General features: G+C 45.9%; 1 protein-coding gene across 7 annotated transcripts in view; it reads left to right on the top strand.

Annotated features, from left to right (window-relative positions):
• Positions 1–23,495, top strand: part of HIPK2 (homeodomain interacting protein kinase 2) — a 185,680-nt gene that overhangs the window by 38,342 nt on the left and 123,843 nt on the right. For 6 of the 7 annotated variants that reach the window (XR_015766801.1, XR_015766802.1, XR_015766799.1 and 3 more), the window contains exon 2: positions 18,303–19,386. Coding sequence is in view for 3 of the 7 variants with exons in the window: in XM_028106246.2 (XP_027962047.1) it covers positions 18,303–19,386 (1,084 nt within the window). In the remaining 4 variants the exon portion in view is untranslated. Of the gene's footprint in view, positions 1–16,661; positions 16,740–18,302; positions 19,387–23,495 lie in introns of those variants that run through there. The other variant, XR_015766800.1, reaches the window with a different exon arrangement.

Raw genomic sequence — 23,495 nt, 5'->3', positions numbered from 1 at the left:
TTGGCTCACTTTGGGGCGGTGGGGAGTAGATGGAGTGTACGTATTTGATGCTAGTGAAAGACCGAGAGCTCTCACCGCACCTGCCATCAGAGGGAACACAGAAATTTGGACATTCTCCCTTAATATCTAATGTGTAACAAGAGCTGCCCTCATTGGCCAGACGGTGTTGATTGACCTGTGTGCTTCTAGAAGTGTTGCTGAGTGGCTGTAGGTCCCTGTCACTCCTGGACCCCCAGCCTAGGGATTAAGGTTTTATTAGTTACCTGCTAGTGTCCTCCCAGCTGTGGCAGGTGAGCGTCATCTCGGGACAGTAACTCATGGATGCAGTCTAAGAGCAGATTTCATTTTAGATCAGCTCTGGCCTTGGAGATGCACTCACGGGGAATCTGGGAGACTGGAGGGGTCATTGCCACAGCCGTACCCCAGTGAGCATCCTGGGGATTCAGAGAGCCCCTAGGCCTGGCCATGAACCCCAGGGCGTGTCTTCTTCTGCTACTCCAGGCCGGCGAGGGCCCCTAATTCTGTCAGCTGTCACCCCACCTCTGCAGCATGCCGGCTCCCTCTCCTGTCTTCTCCCTTCCCCGCCAGTCACCGGGCTTTAGGTGGCTCCTTCGGTCTCTTGTCTGTGGCCTTGGCTTAGGTTCCCACCAACTCCTCCTTTTGTTCAGGATCTTACCCCCTCACAGATGCTCCTCCAGGGTGGGCTGGGAGCCTCTCGGCCCTGGCCACGCAAGGCTGTGTTCCATTCAGCGGCCAGACTGGTCCTCTCCTCCCTTGCAAACACCGCTCAGGACTCCTCGACTCCTCGCTGCCTGCAGGATAAAACCGAAACCACATCTGCCTGCAGCTCGTCTTTCCAAAGGCATGTGCCACTCCCTACGGGAGCCCTCGGCTGCATTCAGGCACCCTTATTCTTCCTCGTGTTCCCTTCAGATAGGGCTATTCCTGTTGGATCTGAACTTACCCTATTTTTTATACTGTATCTGCAAACCATTCCAGGTCCTGGGGGAAGTAGATAGCTTATAAATCTCAAATAAAAATGGGTTTAGTCTTACTCCCCGACTGTGATGCGTGTCTCCTGACACGCCGGTCTCTGTGCTTCAGCTCACCCCTGCTTCCTCTGGGGTGCTCTGCCCTGAGCTGCGTCCTCCCTCCAAACCCTGTGGCATATCATCAGTAACAGTTACGACGGCCCTATCTGGTCAGTTATTTGTTCTCACGTTCCCCGTCTCCTCGTGGTGTTCTCACAGCCCTCAGGGTGGTGCTTGAACATAGTAGGATCTCAGCAGACATTTCTGGATGCTCACCGTGGCCTCTTGAATTCTCAGCCTGGCTGAGATCTGGAAGTTTGACTTCATAAATTCATTGAGGATTATGAGGTTCTGACTCATAGTAACTAATCCTATAGAAGACTGATTGATTAATCTGGATCATTATAGAGAGAGGGTGGGCGTGCTTAGGTATTTCCTCCTTGGTCAGAAAGGCCTTTCTGGAATCCCACGAAGACATCAGATTGCTTATTGAGCATAGAATTTGAGCAAAAGTTATTAAGTGTTTTTACAGATAACTATAAATTATGAAAACGCTCTCTAGGGATATTTCTCTCCAGAGAACCTGAATCAGGCACCTGAAATCAAATACCCTCTCTCTCCCTTAACAGTGAAAAATCTCAGACTTATTTATAGACTTTACTAAGACGACTGCCCCTTATCATTGTAACATCATCCCTCTTTATTTTGGTATGTTCAGCATGTTACAGTTCCCAAGTTTATAGATATTCTCCTTAATTACATTTTAGGATGATCACGTTTGAGTCATAAACATGACAGCATCTTAAATCCTGGTTTTGTAGTTTCTGAGCATGCCTTCTTTTGGGATCTGCAGACCTCTGTTCATAAGTTGGTCTAGCATAGCACCTCTATTAGGGTGGAGACTAATGCTGTGCATCAGTTCTAGGAGTCTCAATCTAAAACCCCACGTAAGTAAGGAGTCCAGAACAGTGTTTGTCCATCCATTAATGAATCAGTGGTACCCTGGGTGTGGAAGCAGATGCTATTTTTAAGCCCACTGTTGACTTCAGTGATAAAGAGGGTACAGAATGTGCCTTGCCAGGCTTGTGGGCTTATCATGAGTAATACCCACGATTATTATGATGTCAGAACTTGAGTATTCTTTACCAAGAACATAAGCATTGCATCATGCAATGGGGAGCAGGGCGTGAAAAGTCTGTTTTTCCCAGGAAGACGTCAGCAGAGGGCATGAGCTGATGCTCCCAGTAGGACACAGAAGCCTGAGTGCAGCCATGCCGAACTCCCATGGTCAGTTTGAAAAGCAGCTTCCCATTTCAGGCACTAGGATGTCATTTGTCTCCAAGTTTCCAGACCAAATAAGGCCTGTGTGACGAGGATCCTATACCTCCCCTTGTTTGGGATGTTATTGGATGGGGGTTAGTGTGTGCACACCTGAAGTCACTAACGGCTTTGAGGATCGTAGCTGGCCTACAGAGCCTTTCCACAGGGCACAGGAGTGATGCCTAAATGTGGAAGGTAGGGATTGAACCGCTTAGAATTTTTTAAAGTTGTCTCTAAAAACGTGTGCTCTGCTTTTGATGGGTGAGCATGATGAGCATCAAAATACAATGACACTCGACCTCAGTAATTCCCTCATTTGGGATAGCAGCATTAAGGAAGATTACAGTGCCAGTTAGGATGGGCTATGTTATGCTGTGGTCACAGACAACCCCCACTTCTCAGGGACTTCAGGCAACAAAGGTGTGTTTCACTACCATGCAGCCGGTGCGCCTTGTGGGGACTTAGCTGGGGTCTCTGCTCCTCCTTGTCCTCACTCATTTCTCAGGCTGCAGAGCCTCTGCCCCTGGATCATTACTGGCATTTGGGCAGATCACACACTGGCTGTGCAAAGCTTCTGCCCAGAAACGACACTTCACACTCACATTTCATTGGCCAAAGTTAACCAAGGCTAACTCTGAAGTTACTTGGCTTGGGATATCTGAGTCATAGCAGGGGTTTTCAGAGTGAAGGGCTCAGGACAATTGATGGCACTACAGAAGAAAACATTGGAAATACATACCTTTTAAATTTTTCTATTTTTGTGTTTTTAGTAAGCATACTATGGTAGTAAAATAGAACATATATAATTTATTAAAAATAAATATCACATGTATTAGAAGTGTTCAGTTTTTTAACCAAGTGCTCAATCAATAGTTTATATAAATAAATACGAATCTACAGTGAATGTGTTGTGCTTAGAGACTGGGTCCCATCACCTCGCACCTGTCTGAATGGCTGGCATCAAAAAGACAAGTGGTGGCAGAGGATGTGGAGAAATGGGAGCCCTCATGCACTGTTGGGGAGAATGTAAATTTAGGTGCAGCCGCTATGGAAACAGTATGGAGGTTCCTCAAAAAATTAAAAATACAGCCACCATATGATTCAACAATTCCACTACTGGGTAGCCTATCCAAAGAAAATGAAAACACTAATTTGAAGGAGTATATGCACCCCTGTGTTCATTGCAGCATTATTTACAAGAGCCAAGGTACAGAAACAACCCAAGAGTACATCAGATGATGAATGGATAAAGAAGATGTGATACACACACACACACACACACACACACACACACACACACTGGAATACTACTCAGCCATAAAAAATAATGAATCTTGTCATTTGTTACAACATGAAGGGACCTTGAGGGTATTATACTAAGTGAAATAAGTCAAAGAGAAAGACAAATACCACATGAATTCGCTTATATTTGGAATCTAAAAAACAAAAAACCAACCAACCAAAACAAAACCCAGACTCACAGTTACAGAGAACAGATTGGCATTTGCCAGAGGGAAGGGAGATGGGGGGTTTGGTGAAGGGGATTAAGAGCTACAAACTTCTAGTTCTAAAACAAATAAGCCATGGGGATATAATGTGTGGCATGGGGGAGCTGGTCAGTAATATTGTATTAACTCTGTAAGGTGACAGATGGTACCTAGACTCACTGTGGTGATCATTTCACAATGTATACAAATGTTGAGTCACTGTATTGTGCACCAGACACTAATATAATACTGCATGTCAGTTATACCTCAAATAATTAAAAAAAGAAAAGAAAAGGAACTGGATCCTGGTTATGACCAGGGGTAGAACTTTTTTTTTTTAAGATTTTATTTATTTGAGAGAGAGAGAGAGGCAGAGAGCGAGCATGAGCAGGGGGAGGGGCAGAGGGAGAGGGAGAAGCAGGCTCCCCACTGAACAGGGAGCCCAACATGAGGCTCCGTGCCAGGACCCCAGGAATCATGACCTGAGCCAAAGGCAGACGCTTAACAACTGAGCCACTGAGGCGCCCTGGGGGTAGAACTTTTGTAGAAAACGTTCCAAGGAAAAGAATGCCTATGTTTTTTAGGTAAAGTGGATAAAATACAAGCTCTGTGTCTGAATCCTCTCAAGCTCTTGAAGTTTCCCGGGCATCCTCTATCAGAGTCACTGGGAATTGCTTTCTTCTTGATCAAACCTGCCTTTCCTCCCAGAATAGCATTTGAGATAAGTAATAGATGAGTCCCATTTCACTCTTTTTCTGTTTCCTTTGTCCGTTGGAAAATAGCCATACTGGACCGGTTGGTTGTATGTGGCGGGCAACTGTGCTGAGTGCTGGGAGCACCAGTTTTCCCCGCAGACAGCCAGTGTGTCGGGCGTGTTGTATGTTAGGCCTTGGAAAGCCAGCCGACCTCGCCGTTCTCCCCTTCCACTGAACACTTCGTTAGGTCTTACTTCCCGCCAGGCACTCTTCTGAGCGCTCCCTCCCTTAATCCTCACCAGGACCCCCCGAGAAACTATTACTGTCTCCATTTTACAGATGAAGACACTGAGGCATAAAGAGGCCGTGTAGTGTGCTGAGGCCACACAGGCAGCAAGGGGCAGAGCCCGTGTCCCCCGTGGCTGCTGGGAACCCAGAGACAATCTGGAATGAGCTCTTGGAACACAGACCACCAGTAAGGCCCTGTCACCAGGTGCCTTCCTGCATTAGAAGGGAGGATGCAGGCAAGCTCTCCTGCACGTTGGCCATGCTGCTGCGGGAAGGCTCCATGCTGCAAGAACCTGCATGGTCAGTGCCGCATGCGGGTGGCCCAGCGCCGTGCGGTTGTTGGCTAATGACCACACCAGCACTGGTCTGATGGCAGTGACTCAGAGCATAGACATGTCCTTGCAGCAGACCAAGGAGTCGGCTTTAATCTGTACAGCTTAGAATCTTTGGCCCCTGGCTGCCCTTCCGAGAGACCCCTCTACCAGCTTTCACACCCACACGTCCACACACAAAATACCTGTTTGAATGGCGTGAAGAAGACCGTGTTGCATCTTTATGGCGTTTCTTGTGGACAGAGCACGTCGCCGCGCTACTTGATTATTCCCAGCATGCTCCCAGTTCGCTTGTACTTGCCAAGCACTTTCTTCCTTTCCTCTTCCCCTACCTCCCTCCCAGCATCCCCTGCCTGCTTTCCACCCATTTCTCTGACTTTCCTTCCGTCGCGGCTTCCCACCTTCCTCCTTCGCTTTCCACCGTGGGAGCGGCACTTTGTCTCCCTTTCCTGAAACGATCTCTAATTGAGTTTTGTCAGATGTCAGTTAAAGCAACAGAGAGGCACGAATGAAGAGCCTCACCAGGGACAAGCAGCCGTGATGGAGCGTTACTGTTGTGAATGGTGGCTGCTGTTTCAGTCAAGGCAGAGGGGCATGTTTCTGTGCCCTCAGAGCAGGGCAGGCTGCATCCCAGATCTGCAGAGAGCCCAAGGGAGCAGCCTGCGTGCACTTGGCGTCATAGACATCACTGTCTGCGTGACTTCTTTCGCAAAGTTTTCTTTGTGGGGAGCCCCCGAGAAAGACTCAAAGAAATGCATAAACATGAGGCCAAGAGGCAGCGAACAGGTGTTGCAGCCGGGGCAGATTGCGGACGGCAGGCCTTTGTCCTGGTTTCTTTGTAGAACAGCATGGAGTGGAGGCTGAGCCAGGGCAGGTCTGAGGAAATACCGGCCCCAGACCCCTTCAGCGCTGGTGCCCGGCAACTGAGCACACGCCGAACTTTCGCAGGCTTTTGTTCCCAAATTCCGTTGTCTTGAAGTCAAAACATGGATCACGATGGACAAATACATTTGCATACAAAGAGGAGGTGTTTTGTACCCTGGCGAGAATGGTAACTAAGACAAGGGGGTAAAGCTGAGGATGCTTCTAGTGCTTCTCAACCAGGAGGAGGCAGAGCGGGACTCTAAGGGCAGTCCACCAGCGTGACCCTGCGATTGTTATAGATACTTTATCACAAATTGCACACACACACACATTTTTTTCATTGAAATACATCCTGAATTGTATTATAGAGTGTATTAGTTTCCTAGCGCCACTGTCATATTAAAGTACCCCAAACTGGCTTAAAACAACACCAATTTATTCTCTCATAGTTCTGAAGGCCGGAGGTCTGAAATCAAGGTGTCAGCAGGGCCGGGTTCCCACTGAGACTCTGGACAGAGCTTTCCTTGTCTTCTAGCCCCAGGTGGCTCCCGGAGGCCCTCAGCATGCCTCGGCTCACGGCCGCCTCACACTGATCTCTGCCTCTGTCGCTGTGTGGAATTCTCTGTGTGTCTGGGTTTTTCCTCCTCTCCTTGTAGGGACACCCACAGTCCTACTGGATTCGGAGTCACCTTAATGGCCTCATCTTACCTCAATCACATCTGCAAAGACCCTATTTCTAAAGAAGGACACATTTGCAGGTATCGGGGGTTAGGGCTCCAGCCTGTCTTTTGAGAGGACACATGGTAGTAGAATTACATAGACTAGTGGAACTTACATACTTTTTTGGTATAAAAAAGAACTGGCAGTGGCACAGTATTAGAATACCAAATGAGAAGGAGTAAAGTAGGTTTCTAGTTCTGATTCTGAGTATGCCAAGCATTTCTGAAGGTGAACCTAACTAAGTAAGCTTAAAAAGACAAATCAGTTGTGGGCTGGGCATGGAATTTACGTAAGGGTTAAGTAAGAAAAACACTTGATTTTACTTTATAGTATGATACCAAACATTTAAGAATAACTAACTCTTTTTTGTATAAAAGTAAAAAGCTTGCTAGATTTTTAGTATTATAAGACATTTCTAAAAGATAGAGAAGTTGATGGGGAGCCTGGGTGACTCATTCAGTTAAGCATCTGACTTCGGCTCAGGTCATGATCTCAGGGTCCTAGGATCAAGCCCCGCATCGGGTTCCACACTTGACAGGGGAGTCTGCTTGTCTCTCTCTCTCTCTGCCCCCATGCCCCTGCTCATGCTCTCTCTCTCTATCAAATAAATCTTTTTTTAAAAAGAAAAATTGAATCTGAGGCTCATGTAGCATTACCAGACATATACCTAGCCTCCCCAATACCTGTTCTAGTTCTGGCTCACTTGTTTCTTGGGGTGGTCAGTCATGATTTTGGAACAGTAGTGAAGGGAGGGGGGATGCCAATGAGAGGTAGTGGCTGAAAGAGTCAGGGATAAGGCTTTTGCAAAGATTTGTGACACAAACACCTGGAAATTAATACCATTGCAAGGTTAACCGCCTTATTTAAAACCTTTTAAGAACAAAAGGACTATCCTTCTAGATCTTTGAAAAATGTGTATTTGGATGGAATTCATCAGTGTTAAAACCAGAAGCATAGCTGGTTGTGTTTTTATACTTTGTGGATATTTACCCTTTTCATCCCACCAATGTTGTTTAGAAGCGTTATTTTCTTGAGATCCTCAGTTGGAAGGAAAATGCAAAGTTGGGAAATGTAAGAGCCTCTACAGGCCCTGCACTATAAGGACAGTGTGGGGCGCCTGAGTGGCTCAGTCGGTTAAGTGTCCGACTCTTGATTTCAGCTCAGGTCATGACCTCAAAGTTGTGGGATTGAGCCCCACGCTGGGCTCTGGGCTCAGTGGGGAGTCTGCTTTCCTTCTCCCTCTGCTCCTCCCCCGCATGCTCTCTCTCAAATAAATAAATAAAATCTTTAAAGAAAAATAAAAAAATAAAAGTGCAGTATGGATAGCAGAAGGGAATTAGTGCATGTGAGATTAAGACTGACCCAAGGAGGAAGTGGAGAAGGAAACTTCCATCCCATGCCCGGCCCACAAATGATTTCTCTTTTGAGCTTACTCAGGTCCTACTTCAGAAGTGTTTGATCCACCCAGAGTTAGCCCCATAAACTTAGCTCTTTCCCACTTTGGTGTTATTAAAGGGTCACTGCCAACTCTCCTTTATACCAAAGTTGACTACAGTTATTCCTCAATATACATTACAGGTACATACATCACTGTATGGCCTTTTCCAGAAGCACTGCAGCTTACACTTAGGGCAGAATTTAATTTAAAATAACCACTTTGCTTTTGCTTGTTTCCATATGTAATGTTTGACTAATTGGAATACCCTTGTAGGTCCTTTGAGGCAAAATATAGGGAAATCACAAAATGAAATGTCTTCTCTCCAAGGAGGGAAGAACAAAGAAGAGTTCTCTTGGAATATCCTGACTCTATATCCTGAGAAAATCATACTCTAGTAAAATGCTTTTGGTTCCTTAAACCTATTGCTATGGGTTGAATTGTGCCCCCTGCAAAATAATTCACTTTATTCCTAACCCCCATTACTTCAAAATGTGACCTGATTTGGAGATAGACTCTCTAAAGAGGTAATCAATTAGAGTAAGGTCGTTAGGGTGGGTTCTAATCCAACATGATTGGTGTCCTTATAAGAAGGGGGAAATTGGGACACAGAGACATGCGTAGAGAGAAGAGGGAGTGAAGACACAGGGAGAAGACAGCCTCCTACAGACCATGGAGGGCCTTGGAACAGATCCTGGGAACAAGTCCTCAGAAGGTCCCAAACCTGCTAACACCTTGATCTTGACTTTCAGCCTTGATCTCGAATTTCTGTTGCTTAAGTCACCCAGTCTGTGGTCCTGTGTTCTAGTAGCCCTAGGAAACTAATACTCTTACGTGTAAAAGTTTAGGTTTTTTTAATAATTAAGAGTCTTAATTAATGCAACTATGGTTTTAAAAAGGCGTTTTTGAGTTATTTTGTTTTTCCTTTCATTGATTCCACCAGTTTCCTGGAGAAAGAAACTATAAAAAGCACATGTGTCTTCCCTTCAACCCAGCAATTGCACTACTGGGTATTTATCCAGAGGTTACAAAAAGAGTGATTCGAAGGGGCTCCTGCACCCCGATGTTTATAGCAGCAATGTCCACAATAGCCAAACTATGGAAAGAGCCCAGATGTCCATCGACAGATGAATGGATAAAGAAGATGTGGTATATATACAATGGAATATTACTTGGCCATCAAAAAGAATGAAATCTTGCCATCTTCAATGACGTGGATGGAATTAGAGGGTATTATGCTAAGCGAAATAAGTCAATCAGAGAAAAATACTATATGATTTCACTCATATGTGGAATTTAAGAAACAAAACAGATGAACTTCTGAGGGGGAAGGAAAAATAAATTAAGATAAAAACAGAGAAAGAAGCAAACCATAAGAAACTCTTAATTATAGGGAACAAACGGAGGGTTGCTGGAGGATAGGTGTGTGGGTGGAACGGGGTACCTGGGTGATGGGCATTAAGGGAGGACACTTGATGTCGTGAGCACTGGGTGTTAATACTGAACTGATGAATCACTAAATTCTACCGCTGAAACTAATAATACATATATGTTAACTAAATTGAATTTAAATAAAAAATTAAAAAGAAAACTTGTATGTCTTAATGGTATCATTCTTTTCTTTACCAGAATTATATTGGATTGGTGATTTTCAGATTGCCTGATAACAACTGGTAACATGGCCTTCATATAATCCATTTGTGGACCACATGTACTTAACCACTGCAGTGAAAGGCTGGTTTATCCATAATGGTTTATGGCAGAGTCATGGAAAGGTGAATGTGAGAGAGTCTCAGAGCTGTTACAGGTGAGGTTAGCAACTCTCAGAAAGAAAAGTAAGTCTGAACACGAGAGGAGCTGATTTCGACACAGAACGAGCCAGTAGGTAGATTTTGAAAGTCCTGAAGAGAATCACATTTCTTGGAAAAGCAAGGAGATAACATGGCACATTTGGTTCTCTTCCCAGGAGAGCACCCCTTCTTTCTCTCCTCTTGACCCTGTGGAAGAAGAGGGCTATTGGCTTATTTCCAGCCAGGCCCAATAGCTCTTTCTCTGTTTTCATTCTCCAGGATCAATCTCTTAATTGTGTTTATCATCATTTTATCCTTGACTTTTCCCTGTGACTCATACTTTCCTCCTCATACTGTTTGACCACGTCTGTGCCCCCAAGGATTTCTTTATTTGCCATCTGCTCTACTTTCCACACCATTTCTCCTGGGAAACAGCTTTACCACATGGATTCCATTTCCATCTAGGTGTTGTTGATGAAAGCCCTTAGGTCAACATCTCTAGCCACAACTTCTCGTCCATTCTCCTGTCCTGGGTTTTTTGTGGGTTGTTTTTTTTGTTTGGGTTTGGTTGTTGTTGTTGTTTTTTTTTTTTTCGGTACATAGAGAACATTTTCTCTTATAAATGCCTACAATGAAATCTATCCAAAATAGAGCTCTTCCAGCTGGACTCTTCTCTCAAAATTGGCAACACCAGTCCTTTCTTAGTCTCTTTGGGATGTGAACTTTTGATTTCAGTCTTTTCCCCTTTTGGTGTATTTGTCACTTCATCCTGCTGATCTTTGTTTAGCAATATTTTTGGCTACGTCCCTTTGTCTTTGGCATATGCGTGAGCTGATTCAGGGTTACCCTTCCCTCTTCCCCCTCTGATTAATCCTGTGTGCAAGGTTAGTGCACCCTATGGAAATCCATTCTCTTTTCAAAATGGTTTATCCTCATTCAAGATTCAGCTCAGCAAATGGGAACTAGATGCTGATTGTCAATGACCAACGGCCCCTGACATCTTAACTTTGGTAAATTAAGCAATTCCTTGCCTCAGAGTTTCAGTATGAATAGTCCAACACTGAATATTTCAACTTGGATACCTTGTCAGGGCTCGTAATTCAACTTGTGGACAGCCTATTCTGTTTTCCCATCCCCCCCCAAGCTTTGGTTCCACTCCCCATCTTTCCTGTCACCATCATGGAACCCCGCTCCTTGGAGTCTCCCAGACTTACTGGATTCTTCTCTCCTTTGCCCTTACACCCCCCTGTTAGTGTTGTCTTACCTTTTCTTCTCTGCAAAGTCTGATGTTTTGGCTCCTTCCTTTCTATTTTCTCAGGCAGTTTCTTAGTCCAGATCCTCACTGCTGCTCCCCCCACCCCCCGCCCACCCCGGACTGCTGTGACAGCCCAGATCATCTTACTCCAGACCAGTGCTCTGTCCACTGTGCCACTATGCATCAGATAAGTGAAGTTTACCTCCTTAATGAGGTAAATTTAACTTATTTGAACAATTTTGAATGGTTGTATTTCTCAGATGTCATTGGAAGCAGGTGATACAGAAACGGTAGATGACTTAGGATCACCGTCATGGGTGCCCATCATCTTAGCAGGTGGTGTGCAGTTGGGTTTTTTTTTTTTCGGTACATAGTATGCATCTGTCACTTCTCACATGTCAGCTTCTGTTTCTCCTTGCCTGTTGTACCTGTGTCCTTTTTTGGTGCCTCTAGTCCGAAAACCTACAAAGGGAAGAAGAATGGTTAATAGCATGGATCTGAGAATTGGGCAGACCTCAGTTCAAGTCCCAGCCCTGCTCCTAGTAGCAAAGCGACCTTGGACCAACGAGGTCATCTCCCAAAACTCCATTTACTCATCTGTAAAATAGGGAAAATGCACTTCACCCTACAGTTGCGGGGTGTAAGCCACTGGAGTCTGACCCAGAGGGCAAAGTCAACGATAGTCCCTCTACAATGTAATTGTGTGTTACAGGACAATCAGTAAGGCCGGTGAAGGCTGAAGGGGTGAAGTGAGTGGCGGTAGCAGTAGGGCTTCACGCCAGCTTTACAGAGTATTCAAAACTTAACTTCTAGAAGATTGAAGTTATCAGAAGATGGCAATTCTGGATAAGTAGGCTGTTGGTGCACACGGTTGTTTATTGGTTTAGCATTTGGTATTGTATTGCTACTATGTAAATACTCCTACATTGCTGTCTCTAAGCAAAGCCTAAACTTCCTGAGGGCATAGGCCATACGGCTAGCTGCGCCCAGCAATTTGCTTACACGGTTAGCCAGATCTGGAACGGTGTCCTTCTGCCTTTCAAAAGATACCCCATTTTTCTAACCTCAGCTCAAGTCTTAGCTTCTCTAAGCTCCTATCATGTTTACTTTGGCGAGTTGCTTATGTTGCTTAGAATTGCCGGTTGTTCTTTTTAATTTGCAATGAACTTGGCAACCCCCATGGGATTTTAAGCTCCTTTAGGGCAGTGCCAGTGTGTTAGATGTCTTTGTGTTTCCTTTTGTGCCCAACCCCAGTCTTTTTTTATATAGAGGACCCTTAATGAAATCAGTAGGATTGTTATTGTCATAATTGATGAAAGAATTCTGTAGAGCTTTGGTTGATCCTAAACTGTGCTCTGATGGAATACATTATATATTTAACATTACACAACTAGTGGATAAACAGACTTTGATTGAAAGTGATATAAAAGCCCCAGAGACATTTAGTATACACTATTTTGGAAATGTATCATTTAAAATTGGCTAATCTGAAATTATCTTTGCACTACTTGTGAAATATAAACTTGATAAGCAGGATGACTGTCATTAAAATTTTATGAATATAGTTTTGCATGTCCATGAAAACATTTTTTTTCTAGTACTTTTCAACCCCTGAGGCATCAAATTATCATGTTATACAGGGTAATCAAGAGCTTTACAGGTTAGCCTTTCTCTAGATGTTTAAAAATGTCCATTCAGGTGGATATTTCTAACATTCATACATTTTTGACGTTCCTTTTTATGTATTCTACAACTTTATAATATCATATTGAGTAATGTGATCTCTAAGACAGATATGGCATCCAGTTGGGTATGGGACTTAATCCTTCGAGTTCCTGATTGTTTCTGTCAAATACTCATTTTTCAGCAGAAGCGTGTGTCAAAGGATTTTGGGAAGTGGGGAAATTTGTACCTCTTTAACACTAAGGTGCTCACAATTGTGTTCTCTTTAATAATGTAACTGGATTCTGCATGGCAGTCTTTTCACATCTGCCAAACCACAATTAAACTTTATCCACTGCTGGAAATGGTGCCATTATTTTACTTATAATTCCTTCTCTCAAGCTTTGGTAGAATTCAGTGAAGTTAAGTTCAATGTAATTTCTTTTTAAATCATAGTTGAACCCTCACTCAGCTCCGTGGTTTCACCAGAGTCTGATCTTCCAGTAGATAATTTTAGGGTGGTGAAATGGAAAGGAAATGTACTCAGATGTGAAGCAACTTTTCAGTTCATCTAGTTGTGAAATATAAAATTATGAAGAAACTAAGCAAATAAGTGGGGGGGGGTAGGACTAAATGAGCCAGTCCTTTAATAAGTGACATTAAAAAAAAAAAATCTTATGAGTTACGACTTCAGGAAAATCATGAAGATTTTTGGCTATTCTTATTTTTAGGTGGAAAAAATTATTCTTAACCCTAGAAAACTGAATTTCTTGTTAAACCATTAAGACAGAGACAAAGAGGCACGTAGAATTACCTTGATTTGAACTTCTTTTTTTTTTTTAAGATTTTATTTATTCATTCATGAGAGTCAGAGGGAGAGGCAGAGGGAGAAGCAGGCTCCCAAGGAGCAGGGACCCCGATGCAGGACTCGATCCCAGGACCCTGGGATCATGACCTGAGCCGAAGGCAGACGCTTAACCATCTGAGCCACCCAGGTGCCCTTGATTTGAACTTCTAAAATCAGGGTCTAATTTTTCCACTTACCTTAGGAACATAACCCCATCACTGGACTTCCTAGCTTTCAAAGTAGGACCGTTGCGAGAATGAATTGGAAAGGGTAACTCTCAACTGTCCCAGACAGAGTCTGGTGTTTGCTCACCCTGTCCTTAAAACATCCGGCCCAGAGCCTAGTATGTACTTAGGTGCTCAAGATTTTAAAATCTGGAGAACCATGATAACCCTGAGGAATGGTGTTTGAGTCTGAGGCAGCAGGCGTGGTGAAGGGCATTTCTAGCCATGCACATCTCCTCTCTGATCCTGGGCATCCATCACCAGAGGTAGCCAGTGATGATTTCCACAATTTTATGACCCTTGGCTGTCATCCCAATAACAAATAAGTCATAAGCCATCCTCTTTCCATCTGTAAAATTCCACTTCTGCACCCTGGCCTTTCTACCAAAATGTTTTTAAAACAGTGAAAATAGAAAGAGCCACTTCTCCTTTATGTAACATCAGCGTATTTCCTCTACTACCACCCAACTCTCTCTTCCCCAAGTACTTGAGGATTGAGGAATGAGGGGCAGACTAGGTAGCAAAGGACAAAGGAAATTCTTATTTGTTTGGCCTCCGGTGGTTAAGTTACTAAAAGTGAAGGGATTGGTTATTTCTATATTGTATACAACATCTAAAACAATATGAATATTTAATACTGATAACTATAGGAAAAAACATTTTCAGTGTTCTTGCAGAGTTAGGGGGAGGTTGACTTGAACAAAAAGAGGAATAGGAAAAAACAGGTAGTGTAGATTCTGACTAAGCAAGCCAAAATAGTCTCGTCAGGCAGAGGGATGTATATGGAGGTATCATTTTGCATAGGTAGATACTGGAATTCAGGATCCAAACAAGAAGGGAAGCCTCTGTCAGATCTACGGGATCAGGGTGAAGGTGGGGTTCAGAGCGTGTGTCTGGTGTCAGGCTGAGGCTGCTTGTGGGAAGTCAGAGCACGTCCAGGCTGAAGTACAAACAGAACGTGAGCACTGACACCAGGACAGGAGCTGCCTAGCCCCTGCCTTGGTTTTTTAAAAAGTCTTAGTTTGGGTGGGAAAATAGTGGCAGGTTTTTCTTTACTCTCCAGAGGAAGGCCAGGTTCCGTAGGTGCCTGTGACTGGTCATTGCTCTGTAGCCAGAGAACTAAGCTCTCAGGGAGGCCTGGCCAGTTAGAGTGCTTTATTCCGTCAACTGAATGCCTACCATGGATAATAAGCTTGGTTTAATACTGGGGAAAACACGAATATGAAGTATAAACTGTAGCTCTTAGACCCAAAGTATAGCCTGGTTATGGAAACATGACCTAAATGTGTAAAAAGTGGAATGGCACAAAAGATAAGTAATTCAGTTCAACAAGACAAAAGAGATTTTGCAAGTCAAAAGTGCAATTTATGGCCAAATGGATAGTACATATGGGTAAGTGCCATTGGGAAAGAGATACGGGAATGATCAGTGTGGGTTGGAGAGGTCTGGGAAGAAGAGGGATCTGAATTGTCTTGTCTTTGAATAAATTGAGAGAAAAGGTGAAGGCGTGCCAGATGAGGGAATGGTGTAAGAGTGTGGAGGTAGGGCGTGTAAGAGACATTCTAGAAACAGTGAGTAGAACAGCTTAATTCAAGTTGGAGGTTGAGAACAGTTACCAGTTGGAGATGAAGCCAACAACGTAATTGAAATCGAATGTGATGATGTTAAGTTAAAGAGCCCTCCACCTTATCATGTAGACACTACGGAGTCATTGAAAGTTTTTGAACAGGGCGCCTGGGTGGCAGAATTCGTTGAGCGTTCAACTCGGTTTTGGCTCAGGTCGTGATCTCAGGGTTGTGAGATTGAGCCCCACCTCTGGCTCCACACTCGCTTCGGAGTCTGCTTAAGACTCTCTCTGCCCCTTACCACACACACTTCACTCTCTGTCTCTGTCTCTAAAATAAAGAAATCTTTTAAAAAAAGAAAAAACATGTTTTTGGACAGAGGAGTAACATGCTTAGAAATATTCTAGGAAGATTAATCTGGCGGCTGAATATGGACAAATTAGAGGGGAAAAAAGACGGCTCAGGTAGACCAGATGTTTGTGTTTGGTCCAGTCCTACTAGACAATGCTTTAACTGTGGAAGTGGCAGCAAGAACAGAAATAAAGAGATGGATACAAAAGACATTTTGAAAGAAGGAGAAATTACTAAGACTTAGCACCTTCTTGTCCTTGGATAAAAGAAGAATCATCAAAGGTAAATCCACATTTTTGGAACCAAGTAGCTAGAAGAATATTCTACGAACAGAAAGGGGGATGTTAGAAAGGGGTGCAAGATGGTTAAATTTTTAGGAAAAGATAAGGGAGTTCAGCTTTGGAAGATAGTCTTTGATGTAGTGGGAGGCAGAAATATATTCATGGAAGGTAAGAGGGAGAGCCTGGCCTGTCCTGAAGGCGGGAGTCACCTGCATAGACATGACAACTCAAACTGTTTGAATGATTGTCTTCCAGAGAGAACAGAGTCAAAATGTTGGAAATGCCAGCATTTTAAAGGAGGAAGAGGAAAAGGAACCACCGAGGCACACAGTGTGCAATCAAACACTGGAGGAGGAGATTACAGATTCTCATAAACACAGATAAGAGCATCAAGAAGGAAGTTGTGGTCAGCATATCAGATGTTGCCGGGAGGTCAGGGGGAATAGGGGCTGAAAAAGGCCCTTGGGTTGGGCAATTAGGAAGTCGTTTACCTTTAAGAACACAGAGCTATAGTGTGTGAATGTGCTGGGGTGAGGGCCGTGGATTAAGGAATGAGTCTTGAAGAAAAGGGAACATAAACCACTGATTACAGGTGAGAAGAAGAAAAAAATTAAAGGGGAAGAGTATGGCTGTTACTCCTCTTGGCTTTTAAGTTGGGAGTGTGTGTGTTCCGCACATACTTGAAGGCAGAAGAAAAAGATTAAGTCATTGACTTGCTCGGCAAAACTTTATTAAGTACCTAGTAAGGACTTGGATCTAATTAACAGGCAGAAATTGAAAGCTGTAAGAGAAGGAGAAGACAGTGGAAGGAACCAGAGAGGAGGAATCATGAGAATGGGAGGAAATTTGGTGTTGAAAAGGAGAGACACAGCTTCCTCTGAGACCGGAGAGAAGGAAGAAAAGATGGGGGGGTGGGCACAGAGTCAGGAGTGTTCTGAAATGAAGAGAATAAAGGTAGAAAGTACGGCTGCTGATGTTGGGCTCCTGGACAAAGTGGAAGGTGTCTGCTGGGAGAGAAAGGGTGGCCAGGGTGACAGGGGACCAAGTGGGAAGGAAAAGGTTAAATGACCACTCTAGGTAAGGCAAAGGGGTCAGAGACATGAACATGAGGACAGCTAGACACCAGCGGAGCTTGATGAAAACCCCGCAGTTCTTGTGCTTCTATGAGAAATGTTCATCAGCTGCAGTTAGATGATGAGCAGTGTTTGTTTCTACTTTCACCTTTAAGAACTTGCCTTTTATCATTGTCTTATTTTTTCTTGATAGTTTCCTATGAATTTTTGTTTCTAGAATCACCATAATTGTAAATTGTACAACTATTCCAGAGTTACGGCCTTCTAGATTTCTGTGGTTATCTCAATTGTGGCTGAGATATTGGCATGAAATAATAGTACTTTCTAGATAAACACATTGATAGATGAACAGGAAAAGTTAGTGAGTGGAGCCCATGAATGGTGCTACCTACTCCTCCCCCAAAATAAATAAATGTTTTAACGCTATAAAACATATACAATGTTTTATTTAGGCCATCTAAATGAAAATATCAGACTGACTGCTGATCTCCTCAGCCCTACAGAATTCATTTAAGATGACTAAGATCCCAGGGGGTAATTATGATTCATCCAGAAGCTAGCAGGTCGTGAGTGGCTCCAGGATTAGACCTATGTGGGAAGATGTTTCTTCAAACAAGCTAATCTGGGGTCTGTGACAAGGAACAGTAGACCATTGGGACAACTTAGTATGTAACAGTTAACTGGCCCACCTGATACGGTCCTCGGTTTTAGTAGGATTGCAACACAGTGAGAATTGAAGAATCTGTTTCTATCACAAACAATATTTATTAAAAAAATAAGTAATGAACAAAGCTCTGATATTCTCATTCTGTATCTGAATCTTGATTGTATTCCCTACTGACTCTACAATTCTTCCACCCTCCTAATGGTGGCAGGCGGAACACTCCAGAACCTCCTTGGCTTCCCGAACTGAGCGGCCAGAATGTGCTTCCGGGGCAGGGGGAGGGAGGGAAAAGATTCACTTTCCCCACCTTGCTTTGAAGTGGAAGGAAAGTATTCTATAGGACCCTAGCCACTGGTCAGAACTGAGATGAATCTGCTGAATTCATTCATTTAATTTAATTCACTCCTTTTTCTTGTAGGTATGGCCTCACATGTGCAAGTCTTCTCCCCTCACACCCTTCAATCAAGTGCCTTCTGTAGTGTGAAGAAACTGAAAGTAGAGCCGAGTTCCGCCTGGGACATGACTGGGTACGGCTCCCACAGCAAAGTGTATAGCCAGAGCAAGAACATACCACCTTCTCAGCCAGCCACTACAACCGTCAGCACCTCCTTGCCAATCCCAAACCCAGGCCTACCTTACGAGCAGACCATCATCTTCCCAGGAAGCACCGGGCACATAGTTGTAACATCAGCAAGTAGCACTTCTGTCACTGGGCAAGTCCTCGGCGGACCACATAACCTAATGCGTCGAAGCACTGTGAGCCTTCTTGATACCTACCAAAAATGTGGACTCAAGCGTAAGAGTGAGGAGATTGAGAACACGAGCAGCGTGCAGATCATCGAAGAGCATCCACCCATGATTCAGAATAATGCGAGTGGGGCCACTGTAGCCACTGCCACCACATCGACTGCCACCTCCAAAAACAGTGGCTCCAACAGCGAAGGTGATTACCAGCTGGTCCAGCATGAGGTGCTGTGCTCCATGACCAACACTTATGAAGTTTTAGAATTCCTGGGCCGAGGGACGTTTGGGCAAGTGGTCAAGTGCTGGAAGCGGGGCACCAATGAAATCGTGGCCATCAAAATCCTGAAGAACCACCCATCGTATGCCCGGCAGGGTCAGATCGAGGTGAGCATCCTGGCCCGCTTGAGCACGGAGAGTGCCGACGACTACAACTTTGTCCGCGCCTACGAGTGCTTCCAGCACAAGAACCACACGTGCTTGGTGTTTGAGATGTTGGAGCAGAACCTCTATGACTTTCTGAAGCAGAACAAGTTTAGCCCCTTGCCCCTCAAATACATTCGCCCAGTCCTCCAGCAGGTAGCCACAGCCCTGATGAAACTGAAAAGCCTAGGTCTCATCCATGCCGACCTCAAACCAGAAAACATCATGCTGGTAGATCCTTCTAGACAACCGTACAGAGTAAAGGTCATCGACTTCGGTTCGGCCAGTCACGTGTCCAAGGCTGTGTGTTCCACCTACTTGCAGTCCAGATACTACAGGTGAGACTGCTTGCCCCAACACAGGAGATGCCGAGTGCCCTCCTGGCATTCACAGAGAGTGTGCAGCAGGGGTCACTGGGGGGGGGGGGCGGGGGGGAGGTAAAATTACACACCTCCAGTTGTTGCCCTCAAGTGACTGACCACAGTTTGGTCAGAAAATTAGGACATGCGCATGGAAGTGATGGTTAGAAGCCACATGAGAATGGAGCCAAGTAAGCTGCTCGGCATAGGTGTTCAGATTCTGAAGGGATTCCTGGAGCCTGGGGTGAAGGGCCGGGCAGGGGTGATTAGGTCCTGGTGGATGGGGAGGACCCAGATATGGGCAGGGTGGGGGGGGGAGGGGAGTGCATCATTGAGGTCACTGCCGCAGGAAATCGCAAGACTTGCTCAGGAGACAAGGAGGACACCCGCCTGTGAGGCCCTAACAGGGGTCTGCAGGTGACGGCAGGTATGATTGAAAGGATAGGTTGGGGGGTTGGGGTCTTAAATACCCGACGAAGGAAGGGGTTGCAACTGTATCCTTAAACACGGAGCAAGCACTGAGGCATCGGAACAGGTAGCAGGGTGGTGAACAGAGGGTAGCGGGACGAAAGCAATGCTGGGAAGATGACTTATGTCCCTGGGGAGGGAGAGGTGTGGCCCAGGCGCCAGTCAGCCCACGCCTGTGGTGGGGAGCTCGGGTTTGGTGAGGATGGAGGAAGGACTGTGGCAGCCTGGGGAGGGAGTGCAAGGCTTGCATTCCTTCCCTCAGTCAGCAAGGATTGACTGCACTTCTAGCACACGTCAGGCACATTGCTGGGCATCAGGATACAGCACGGGTAGCAAGGCCCTCGCCATCCCGGAGTCTCTAGCACACCGGCTCCCAGCCCCGGCCACGCATTACAGTCACCTGTGGGGGTGTGGGTGGGGATGGGGTGAGGGGTAGGGTTGGAAAATCACCCAGCTTGGGTCCTAATCCCCACCATGAACTGAATCAGCCCCTCTGGGTGTGGGGTCCTGCATGGGTGTTTTTTAATGGCAGCTCTGGTGGGATCCAGATGAGAAAGAGCACTTGTTTCGGAGTCTGAGAAACCTAAGGTTGACCTAGATCTTCCCCCTTCGCTAAGCTGTGTGGTGTGGTCTTGTTGCCTTCTCTGTGCCTTTACTTCCTCACCCATGAGCTGGGGAGGTCTGGTCGCCAGCCTCCGCGTTGCTGGGCCAGTGGACTGCAGTCACACGACCCAGGTGCTTCCCTCACTGTCCAGCTCGTGGGTCAGTCAGTGCGTGAGGAGTGGAGAGAAGTGGGAAACGGGAGAGTCTGTTCTGGGGAGACTGTGCTGGGCTGTGTTTGAGGGGACATCGAGCAGTCCAGTGAGCATGGAAGTTGGCAAGAAACTTCCTAAAACTCCAATGAGAAGATAGGACTGACACCCCTTTAAGAGGTTGTCATGTAGACTATAAAAGCAGAGTCCCAAGACTCATGTGCCTGAGCACTTGTGCCCTGACACTCCGATCGGGGGTGTGCTTTCGCCACACTTCCTTCTAGGCCACAGAGAAAGGCTGCAAAATGTGCTAGAGCCTCAGCTGACCGCATACCCATCCCAGAGGCTGACCTCCCCCCGTTTACCCATCCTCAGCCTATGGGTCTCAGGAGATAACTTCACACCCCCATCCCTGAGAGATCTGAGCCCCAGGTCGTGCCCCTTCCCGTTCCTCATCCAGTGGGGCCCTGCTGTGTCTCTGCCGCGGCCCATCCCACCCGCCCCCCCATCTCTTGAGCTACAGCAGCTCTTCTAGGCTCTTCTCCTGTCCTTCCCCAGCATTCCCTTCCCACTTCATCCAGCAGCTAAGGAGGAGCCTCCTCTGCCCCCCTGCCTCCCTGCCAGATTCAGGAGGGAAGGATCTACCACTCACTTGCAGTCTGCTGTCGGTCCCCGTGCTCTGGAGCCACACACGTTGGGAAGCCAGGAGCCCGGTGCTGTGGCCACGGAGGAAGGGGCGCCTGGGCTTGGAGCCTGCAGGAGAGGGCCCTGCCTGAACCCCGAGGGAAGGGTCGAAGGAGGAGGGTGTGCAGGGGTGAGACAGCAAGCACATGTTCTCTTTAGGAAGTGCCCTTCTTTGAAAGGGAGCTCTGGCTGGTGTCATTGCGGGTCACCTTCACAGGTCTGGGAAGGAGTAACTGGCGCTCAGGCTTTTAATACTCAGTTACCCGAAATTGCTGCTTAGCGAACAGATACCAGTTTTATTCACCTTCAGTAGAAATTGAGCATGGCGACTTGTAAAGAGACTTTTAAAAACTGTTCGAAAGGCAATGCATATTGAGAGTAAAACTTGATGGATCAAGTAAGTTGGTTTTGGGATTCTTTATGTACTCACGTCTTCTCGCCTTCTTGTGCCCACGTGACACTTCCCACCCCCCCTCCCACCAGGATGGTCTCTGCCCCTGGTGCCTGGGACCCAGCTCAGGGAGTCTGGTGGGTGTGGAAGGCTTGTTTGCAGATAGTCTCGGGGCTCTCCTTAGCTCTCCTCTCCCCGCCTTCTACCTCTGGCCCCTGCACCCCCATTTCCCTCGGAAAGGCCCTCCCTCTGGGTACATTATCCCCTTTCTTTAACCCTTAGGTGACTGCTGCCTAAAATTCTGGGCAGGCAAACCTCTTCCTCCTCGTGGTCACCTTGGCCAAAAAGATGAGTATCCTTTGGGTCCTTATGGTGGGCCTCCGTGCCCAGCTCTGGTTTCAGAGGACACAGCCCACATGAAAGCCAGCCCAGCTTTTCTGCCTCAGGTGATGCTTCATCTTAACATTGGTCCCCGCGTTCCATGCCCTTCCAAGGCCTCATCTGAACCCCAGAGTGGTTTGCTGGCATAGTGAGCGGTGCAGGTCCTTGACAGTCTTCGGCTCTGTGTGTGTTAGCCCTAGCTATCTGTGAGGGACAGCCAACTCCAGGCCACGATTATCAAGTTGATTTTTCTCAATTCCTTTGCCTCTTATGGGGACTGGGAGCAGGAAAAAACTCTACAATTGTCCATTGTTGATCTGAGAAGGAAGACATTTTCAGCCACATCTTGAGAGAACATGTCTGTGTTTGAGCTGTGCATCTAAGGAGGATCCACACTGTGGGTCCATATTTCCCTAGGGCCTGGTCCTCCTGGGGTCCCCTGTGTCTGTGTTGGGTGATTATCCCCTGGGACCTCTCACTTTCAAAGGGGAGGACACTCACATGTCCCTCCTTATTTGAAATGGGATAGTATTAAATACCTTACCTTATTCTCTTCCCGGACAAGTGACATGGAAACAGGATGACACAGAGAGATGTTCCTGTCCTCGGCCTGAGGTCCATGGAAGGATGGGTGGTGTGACGGGGAGGAAACTCCAGGATTTGGTTGGCCGAGATTGGGGGCATATCACTGTAGAGGCAAGCACGACGTGTGTTTTTCAGGAAACAAAGGCTCCTTTTTAAGATTTTTACATCTGATGCACGAGTATCCCCTTCCCACTTGACCTTCCAACTTGAAGGTCTGTTAACATAGTTAACTGCCGAATCGCACTGTTTCTCAGACTGTATTGTGCATAACAATCACCAGGAGACCTTGTTAAGAACACATTTCCACCAAGATCCTGCCCCAGACCCACCAAATCAGAATTTCCAGAGAAGTGCCCCCTGAGAAAGTCTCCACCCTGTTCTCACGCACGCGCATGTGCACACATACACACACACAGAGAGTTCACTGCAGGGAATTGGATGTGAGCTTGTGCAGGGTGGTCTTCAGCCCACTCTGAGAAACGCTGCTGGGGAGAAAGAGATTTCCTTAATGGTGTCACCTTTCATGTGCTCACACCCCAAGAAATGGAGTTATAGGTAATCCTCTTTACTACCGCTACCTCACCTTGGAAGTCCCTGCCATTTCCCTGTGTGATTCTACACTGATGCCAGTTTTTGTGGGGGTTTTTGGTGTTGTTTTTGTTTTTGTTTTTTGTTTGTTTGTTTGTTTCGGTTGAGGGAGAGCAAGCAGTAAATTGATGTGGGGGTATTTCCACTATTGGCGAGACCAGGAAACTAAAAACAAGACCAAATATTAAGCTCTACTCTCCAGATAAACAAACAAAAAGGCACGCCATTCAGGCAAAGGA

The sequence above is a fragment of the Eumetopias jubatus genome, unplaced genomic scaffold (genome assembly GCF_037043125.1).
Source record: "Eumetopias jubatus isolate StellerSeaLion01/CBP00866 unplaced genomic scaffold, mEumJub1_p1.0 scaffold_14, whole genome shotgun sequence".
NCBI lineage: Eukaryota > Metazoa > Chordata > Mammalia > Carnivora > Otariidae > Eumetopias > Eumetopias jubatus.
The sequence above is the reverse complement of the archived record's forward strand: the minus strand, read 5'-3'. Positions and strand labels throughout refer to the sequence as shown.